The 8,649-nt window shown below is 32.6% G+C and overlaps 2 protein-coding genes and 1 long non-coding RNA gene across 4 annotated transcripts; 1 reads left to right on the top strand and 2 right to left on the bottom strand.

Moving 5' to 3' along the window:
- Positions 1-2,974: 2,974 nt before the first annotated feature.
- On the top strand, positions 2,975-3,657 carry LOC108563560. Its single transcript, XR_001891096.1, has 3 exons — positions 2,975-3,075; positions 3,172-3,463; positions 3,517-3,657. It is a non-coding gene; the product is annotated as an uncharacterized LOC108563560 (long non-coding RNA).
- Positions 3,658-3,840: 183 nt separating this feature from the next.
- On the bottom strand, positions 3,841-4,370 carry LOC108563558 (vacuolar ATPase assembly integral membrane protein VMA21 homolog). The gene is made up of 2 exons (XM_017922270.1): positions 4,151-4,370; positions 3,841-4,080 (listed from the first exon to the last, which is right to left on the bottom strand). The coding sequence occupies exons 1-2, from the start codon at positions 4,257-4,259 to the stop codon at positions 3,932-3,934; spliced, it is 258 nt and encodes an 85-aa protein (XP_017777759.1). The 5' UTR covers positions 4,260-4,370; the 3' UTR covers positions 3,841-3,931.
- A 41-nt stretch (positions 4,371-4,411) lies between these two features.
- LOC108563557 (zinc finger matrin-type protein CG9776) lies at positions 4,412-8,392 on the bottom strand. 2 transcript variants are annotated; one of them, XM_017922268.1, is made up of 9 exons: positions 8,273-8,392; positions 7,919-8,088; positions 7,750-7,851; positions 7,369-7,498; positions 7,125-7,309; positions 6,718-7,051; positions 6,055-6,173; positions 5,291-5,973; positions 4,412-5,226 (listed from the first exon to the last, which is right to left on the bottom strand). In XM_017922268.1, exons 2-9 carry the CDS (start codon positions 8,078-8,080, stop codon positions 4,452-4,454), a joined length of 2,490 nt encoding a protein of 829 aa, XP_017777757.1. In that variant the 5' UTR covers positions 8,081-8,088; positions 8,273-8,392; the 3' UTR covers positions 4,412-4,451. The 2 variants fall into 2 exon arrangements, with proteins under 2 accessions (XP_017777757.1, XP_017777758.1); XM_017922269.1 differs by lacking the exon at positions 8,273-8,392 and having other exon boundaries at positions 7,919-8,198.
- Positions 8,393-8,649: the final 257 nt, after the last annotated feature.

The following is an 8,649-nucleotide window of genomic DNA, read 5'->3' as shown; positions in this document are numbered from 1 at the left end:
ACTGAAAGGCAGTAATTTCCATATAGTAAAGTTTGATGAGATAAGTAAATAAATAAAGACAAAATAAAACAAAACATATACAAAAAAGGAACACTTTTAATTCGCACAAAATTGTATAAGAAACTGTAAATAACTACATTAAGTTATGCTTAATTACATTAATAGTATTCAAAGAAATCAAATCTCAAGTGATGCATTGACACTTCTCATTTATGCATCTTCCCGTTCTGAAGAACTTCTTGTACCCATGTCGACAATAGCTTGAGCACACGTCCGAACTAAGAGGCACGAAATGCGTTGAATATCCATTCGAATAGCACAGTGTCCTCCGTGTCCTCACGTGAAAATCTAGCAACGACACAAAACATAATCAAATTATAGGCAAATAGAAAATTGACCCCATTATCAATACGGCGTGATAAATCTACTGCGTCTTTGGCATTATGAAATGAAGAATTCACCTGATCCGACTGGCACCGAATATGCAACTCCAACAACCAAAGCCACCACCAACAACCACCCCAACGTTATTATAAATTTCATGTTAACATAAGTACATTTATTTGCAAACTGGTCGCTATAGACGTTCAACACAAACTGTACATTATTTATCTACATGTTTCTCGTTACAACACACAGAGATGAGATAAAAGAAATACATAATGATGATGTTGAATTTCAACAGCCGACACATTATTTCGTGTTGAAATATTGTTTATATATTTTATTTTTATACTTCCTCAACGCGTTACCGATTAGATTTCCTATAATCTTTGCATACATACAATTGTGAATCGCACACTTTGCCAAATTAAAGAGTCGTTCGTAACGAAAATCAGAAGAGCGAATGCCAATAATCAATTTAACGCTTCATAAACTTGTTTTTCTTTGCAGCTGTAAATTTAACGCGTAATATTTTATATTTTTCAGTTATCGCCGACGACCTTTGCATTTGGCCAAGAGATTATCCGGTTGAAAATAATCAAATTAATTTTATATATGTATATCAAAATTTCTAAAAAAAAATGTGTATTTATAAAACGAGAGATGTCTGCTTGGATTTTCCTCGTGATCTATATATGTGTATATAAATAAGAATGTTGTCTGGAATGTGCAAAAGCATTTGATTTTCTCCTCATCAAATGGCGAAGATGGTGAAGTTGTTGGTTCTGTCGTTCATCCTGTGTTTGATTGTGGCCCAATTATCGGCGATGCCTCATAATGAGGGTAAGTTTTATTTTTTTTTTACCAAATTGAGTGCTTTTGAGTTTGTAATGATGATTTTTCTAGGGATGTTGAAAAGGATGAAAAGGGCCGTCTGTCAGTCCAACAGTTTCGCCACGTCTTTGCTCACGCTCGATCATTCGGCTTGCGCGAATTATTGTCGAAATACGTTCAAAGGCGTCTTCAAAACTGGAAAATGTGTCTACGATAAATGTTATTGTCATATTTATTAAAGTAATTATAATTAAAAATGTCTTATTATTAATTACTTTCAAACATTCATTCATCGCATTCATTTAATTTGTTTTTTTTTAAATTTTAAACTGAAAATACTACTGATGTTGCAGTAAATTCATCAATTAACATTGAAATACTGAAAATATTAGCACCGAGATTGGAAGACATCATGTTACAAATATATTTCTAACAGAAGTGGACATTGCTAATTTTAATATTAATGTGAGTAAAGTAATCTCAATTAATTCTAAACATTGTTCTATTTTTGGACTTTGCTTATGTTTATAGCAGATATAATCAAACGTGTCTCTTACTACAGAAATGAAAACATGATATTTCGTAATTAAGATAACGTTTCAGTTTTTTTTATGATATTATCAAAAAGAATCTATTTTACTAAAACATCAAGTGTTAAACTTCAAAAACCTGAAGCGTTTAGCAAGATTTTCGTAACTTCAAATAAATTATTTAAAATTAATTGCAAAATGTCTTTATTTGAAGTTTATAATGCTTGTGCCAGTTGGCTGTCATTAATCAGTATTAATTTAAATTAACTTTAATAAAGAATGATAATTATGTCTGAAATTTGGAATTTGTACTTTGCATGAATAAAGCCAACAGTATCTTATTAATCACTTTCATTATATTTCGTTTTATATTTATCATTATAACAAATCGGTGCTTTACATGTGATTTCTTAGAATTCATATTCATTTTATATGAACATTTTATAGAAACTAGTAATGTGATATAACGATTATAAAATACTAAACGGAGGTAGTGTGTTACAATATCAGACAAAATAAGTAAAAAATCGTTGTTTCATTGAAATTCCTATAAGATTTCTTATTAGATTCATTTAATAAAAGAAATAACCATCATCATTAATTAGTTAACAAGTTTATTAATCGATTTAAATGTTTTGACAAGATATTATTGATGTCTGAAATCATTTTTGGATAATGTAAATTTTATAACTTCATATATATTTGGGGATTTACCCAAATTCCTCTAGTTTTGAGTCATACTTCAAGTATACTTCTGCAATTATTGGCAGAAATGTATTTGTCGTCAGCAAATATTGCTATTTCATGGAATTTGTTACTGCTATGTAGATTATAAACATAATGTTGGAAAATGCAATACAAAAAGCTGATAGAAACATAAGAATTATTGATATTTAGTAATAATTGCTTCTACGTTAGAAAGTTAATTCGCTAATCCATATTTTATAAAAAAAAATAATGATAACTGATTTTTTCTTCATCATTATTGAATCTAATAAAAATGATGAGGCTGTAATTGATAATTTAATAAATGACGTTTATTCAGGATATATCAATGATATTAAATAAATCTATCGATCAATGAATAAACTAAACTAGTTTGATCCGGAAATAATAAACAAAATATCTTATCAAATATGAATTAATTGAATTATACATCTGGGATAATCTCGCAAGGAAAGTCCCGTGTCCCAATGAATGGTATAAGTAGTCTTTGGTAAACGTTTCTCTTCTCATTAAGTAAATTATTTAACAATGGACAAGAAGTCGCTGTGTATTTTTCTCGCAGCAATATTGGCTCTGTCGCAGATTCTGATTATTTCAGCTGGTGAGATTTATACAGAACGTTTGTTCAATCTAATTATTATAAAATTGCACAAATTATTTGAGTTAAGCTTATTGTTAAGACTTATTGCGTTTGCAGCCAGCATTGATGATTCACACCGCGTAAGAGGTGCATGCGATCTGTTATCGAGAAGAAACCGTCTGCAGGATTGCAAGGAATACTGCTTACGTTTATTATACGGATACACCAAAGGCACATGTATTAGTAGCACCTGTTTTTGCAGTTGATATTAACACATTTTTACAATAGTTACATCAAATTTCTTAATTTCAATAGAGGAACGCAAATAGATTATTAAATAAAATGAAACTATTGTATTTCACTACATTATTGTGTTTGTTTATTAGTTCTTTAGAAATGGCGAGTATTGGTAAGTACAAATACAATGTTCTCATTTATTATTAATTCAATATTTTTTTGCAGAGGATCCCATAATCCGGATGGACGTGGTTCCTTTTCATCAAAAGGCTACAAAGATGGATTATGCCTTCCATCAAATTGTATTTGCATTTAACTAACATTTATGTAAACAACCAGAAAACACTTTTTAGAATAATATTTTAATAAAGGTTTAGATTTTTTTCTCATATACAGAAATATATTGATTTTGGAGATAATTTAATTTTGAGGTTCAACAAAATAAATATAATGAAACCACGAATATTCACACTAAACTGGATACATAATAATTTTGGAAAAGGTTTCTTCTGTAATTAGGCCAGAAAGTAAATGAAATAAATAATATAATACATACTACACTTAATTTATTAAGTCTCTTAAAAATCTACTTCTGTAACAAAATGCACACAGTGTAATACAAAAATAGAGCAAATACCATTTAATCCACTTTATCCTCTTTATCAGACTTGACTTTGTTTGCATCAGAATATGCTCGCATGATGTACATGCCCAATGCTATATGCAAAACAATTATAGATGCAATTGCTGACCAAACGTTGCTTGCAACAGAAGAGGTACCCAGCAGTTCTGTAAATATGGAAAAAAAAAGGGGTTACAAGATGTTAATTTAACTAATCATGTGATGAATTTCACTTACTTTCAAAGAAGACAATTTTGGTGAAGAAAAACGTTGAAATTGGAGCAATAATGATGAATACTGAGTAGTATAAAACCGTTTTGAATATCGATAAGCTGGACGTCGACATTTTAAAATATTAATTAATAAATTACTTTGTAAAACGATAGATTTTCTAGAGACTAGCACTCCCTGAACCAGAACAAACAAAATTTGACGTTCAAGACTGAGTATGTCAGTATGCAACCTAACCTAAAAATGCAAAATAGAAAAACGCAACCGTTTAAGCAATGTAATTATATGTTTATTTACACTTCAAATTTCAATACATTTGTTGTACAGCCATATCATCTGAACTAATTCCAAGCATAGCAAGATCATTTGGATCATCTGGGGGTAATGGAGGAGGTTGTAAGGGCATAGTATGTGATCTAGGGATATTGTCAGGATCAGTATCATTTGGTACCTGCATAAAATCATATGAATGAGGTTGCCGATGCTGATATAATTGATTATAGTCACTTGTACTACCATATTCTTCATATAACATATCATAATCGTCTTTGCTTTCCTCTTCCTCCTGCTCCTCAACTATTTCCTCTTTCGTATCATCTATTTCTGGCTCAGGCTCTACTTCCGGAACAGTTATTGCTTGTTCAATTTTTGGAGGCGGCGGCGGAGCGGGCACGCTTATGTTTGGAGGAGCCGGAGGAATTTCAGACGTGATGGCTGGCGGAGGCGGCGGTGCTAACGGTGGATAAGAGGATAGTTTGGGAAAGAGGACAACCTCTGGTTCTGGGATAAATGCTCTTGCTAAATTTCCGGGCTGGAAGCGAGTCTTTCTTGGGACGTCGTAGTCTTCCCTTTGAATCTCTTTTTCGATTCGATCACTCTCAGGCTTCTTAACCCTTTGATTCTTAAATAGAGGCATCTTGCCTATAAAACCAAACTTCTTGTAGTTATTTTTCTTATCCTTATCGTCATAACGATGGGAATCCTCGTAAGGCCGACGGTGAGAATTTCTTCTGTTATATTTTTTCTCCGGACTCGGACTTTTATCTCTGCTAGGACTCCTTGAGTGCGATCTATACGAACGTCTGAAATAAAAACAAAATGAAATTTAGTATTCCTGATGGATTATGCAGTGTTCAATGTACTTACTTTCCTCCTTTCACCTTCGTAGATTGTTCTTTCAATTTTAAACTCATTTTATCTCGTTTCTTCGTCTCCTCTTCCTCGCGATGCTTTGCTTCTGCCTTAGCCTTATCCGCTTGTTTCTTGTCAAATTCTTCTTTTTCCTTTACACGCTTCATGGCTTCATACTCGGCGGTGGCTTTTGCCTTTTCCGCATCTTGTTTTTGTTTCAATTTTTCCTTTAAACTCTCCAGCAACTTTTTATCTTTGTCTGGTGGTTCGCTGACCGTCATCCACTGGCTCATAAGCTTATCTTCAGATACAACGTTGGCGGCTGTCACCTGTCGTTGCTTCTCTTCTTGCAACAACTTATCCAAAATTTCTAATTTATCATCACTATTAGAAAACAATTTAATCTTATTCCTCATGGCTACGTGAATTGATTTTGATTTGTCGTCGTCTTCTTCCTCTCCAGAACTGGACGAAGAACTAGAGCTGCTACTCGAATCACTGGAATGCTTCCTCCTTCTTTTACTGCGTTTCTTCTTCTTCTTGTCCTTGAAGGAAGAAGAATATTTATCCTTTTTCCTTCTTCTCTTCTTGTCATCGGAGTCCGAATCTTGTTTTTCTTTACGCTTGATCCTCTCCAATGCCTTTTCCCTGTCTTTCAGCCATTCAATTTCCCAATGCGGATTTTGCTCAACAAAATTCTATAGTACATATGGTTAGTTATTTTCGAAACACATTGAAATAATTTGGAAAAATATATAAATGAATATATGTATAGTTACCGAGTAATTTTGTGTATGAGTAATGGACATTAGATGTTCCGATGCGCAGTGCAGATCTCCAATCCATATATCGCACAGGCGGCAATACCAAGCAGTAGAGGCGACAAAAAATTGAAGACCTAAAATCACCAACAAATTAATGATTCTGAAAAATGAGAAAGGTATTGGCATATTGCCTACATTTCAATCAAAAGAGTCACACTTTTTAAAACAGATAAACTGCTTCAATAAGTCCATTTCTAGTTCTTAAATGACATGTCCTAAAACAATTTTCCGATCACCAACCAGAAATTTAAAATACCAAACTATGGCAGTAGGGATGGGTAAGTACTACATATACATAGATATAGCTGACTAAAATGTTTCATTAGTTGATTTCTTCATCAAAAATTCATACTCACCAGAATGGACTTAACTTTGTTCAAGTTAATGCATTCTTAATAATTTCAAGTCCCGTTTTGAGTCGTACTTATCCATCGCTATATATCAGCGATTATCGGATTATTCGTTATACGATATTTACCACTAATCTACTACAAATCAGATCGTTTCTTGACAAAAGTCTAAATACAGACCAACTTTTGTCAAAAACTCACAGAAATCTTGACAATGCAAATCAACTTAATATTAGTTAACTATAGTTATTTTGTCTTTACGCGTTACCTTTAATGGGCAATCTTCTGATGGGTGCACCATCGTATACAGGAAATTTCGGCTCTGGTGGCAACTTATGCCATGGACTTTCTTCCTGAACAATCTCCTGATGGCCTTTCGAGTGCAAATGATTCAGCAATTTGCGAGCCGACTGTGGGAACACGTCACACATCCGACACCAGTGAATTTCAGGATCGTAATGTTTATAATTGACCTTCACCTTGTCATTTTTTAAATCTTTAATTAAACCGTCGCTCTCTAAAGTTTTACCTCCATCGCCAATTGATCCCGATAATATTTCAATCACGTTAGTTGCATCCTTAATCTTATTTTGGATTTCTTGCTGAAAAATTTAATTAAAAACATTATTAAAGACATACAATCGAAATCTTCAAATTAAAAGAAAAAATAAATACCTGTAATTTGGTATTTTCTTCAATTATATACAGCGTATCTCTGTCGGGCGACCGTTTAGAAGTTAACTGATCCTTTTGCTCCACTAACATCTTCAGCTTCTTGCCCAAATCAACTACTCTATCTTTATAAGTTTCTCTCTCCTTTAAAAGATTTTCCTTTTGTTTAACCAACTCTTGTGCTACAGCTGTTGAAGAAATTTAAAAATGATTAAACTGTTATAGAAGGAAAGTATATATATCCTACCTTCCGATTTATTTGGTTTTTCTGGTGGATAATTAAAATTAGATCCAGTTGTTGGTGCAGGAGCTGCCTGGTTGTATGCGCTGGTCCAACCTCCAGTTCCAGTATAATTCTCTGTTGTATTCTGGGTGTTCTGCAAAATATAAGAGCAACTTAATAAAAATTGTTTACAATAGTTCACTTAGTTGTATATCCAGTTACCAACCAACTTACACTCAATATTACAGCACATGACTGTTTTGTGTCCGTATTTTTATTAATTCAAAGATTTTTATATATATTTTTAACTAATTGGGATTCTCTGTAAAATTTTAGCTTGGTGAAATGTGTAAATAAACTGTGCTTGCAATACTATATGCTAAAGCTATCAAAAGATCTACTTACTGCATTCATGTACCCTTGACCTGCCTGATTATACTGATAGGCATTGTAGTTATAGTTATCATAACCAGGGTAGTACTGCTGCTGATTAGCATACTGATTCGGCTGAAAACGATAAAGACATTTATGATCAATGAACAATTTCAAATGTGATTCCAAGCAATTCACTTACATTGTTGTACATATTATTCTGATGAAGGTGTTGGTAGGCTGTATGCACTGGCTGAACCTGGGAATTGAATTGATTGTTTTGGGATACCTGATTGTCCCAAGTGGTCGCCGACGAAGATCGGAGCCTCGGATCACGGTTTGGACTGCATTTGGAGTCACCCATGATGAACTCTAACGAAAGCGAAATCAATAGAATAAATATTTTAGAGTGCAACGAATTGAAAAAACAACGCCTCGGCAACGAACTTCAAACAGACGCCATTCATTTGCAAAGAGGAAAGAAATATCCCTACTGTTAAGAGCAATTACCCAGAGATAACAACTTCACTTTTGTATCACGAAACTTAATACTTACATTCACTATTAACTAATCCGAATTAAACAGATGTAGAAATTAATATTTATTTATTTGATTGCTAGATAAAACACATCGACTTTCAAGTAGAACGAACATTATTTAGTTAATACCGCACTTTGGACTGAAGTCAGCGTTTTAGTGTGTTACTTTTTATACTTCTGTTTGTCAGAATGTCCAACATAAATGAAGAAAATTCAAAAATAGATCAATATTATTCTACATTCTTTAGTATATTTTCCGTATGAATTTGAAGTATTTACTAAGTGAAAAATGTTCATAAATTATTTGTTAATTGTATCAATTAGTACTTATTATTTATATATTTTTAAACTAATTATGTTAATTATGTTCATTACATATGATATACCAAATAT

Source organism: Nicrophorus vespilloides, unplaced genomic scaffold (genome assembly GCF_001412225.1).
Source record: "Nicrophorus vespilloides isolate i.1.1-1 unplaced genomic scaffold, Nicve_v1.0, whole genome shotgun sequence".
In the NCBI taxonomy this organism is placed as follows: Eukaryota; Metazoa; Arthropoda; class Insecta; order Coleoptera; family Silphidae; genus Nicrophorus; species Nicrophorus vespilloides.
The sequence above is the reverse complement of the archived record's forward strand: the minus strand, read 5'-3'. Positions and strand labels throughout refer to the sequence as shown.

Bases quoted from the DNA above. Each gene is read 5' to 3' on its own strand.
- LOC108563558 (XM_017922270.1), bottom strand. From the start codon at position 4,259: ATGTCGACGTCCAGCTTATCGATATTCAAAACGGTTTTATACTACTCA. The intron at 4,081-4,150 runs GTAAGTGAAATT...CCATATTTACAG, and splicing joins CAAAATTGTCTTCTTTGAAA to AACTGCTGGGTACCTCTTCT.
- LOC108563557 (XM_017922268.1), bottom strand. From the start codon at position 8,080: ATGGGTGACTCCAAATGCAGTCCAAACCGTGATCCGAGGCTCCGATCT. The intron at 7,499-7,749 runs GTAAGTAGATCT...TATATTTTGCAG, and splicing joins GTCAAGGGTACATGAATGCA to AACACCCAGAATACAACAGA. The intron at 7,052-7,124 runs GTATTTATTTTT...TAAATTTTTCAG, and splicing joins AAGAAAATACCAAATTACAG to CAAGAAATCCAAAATAAGAT.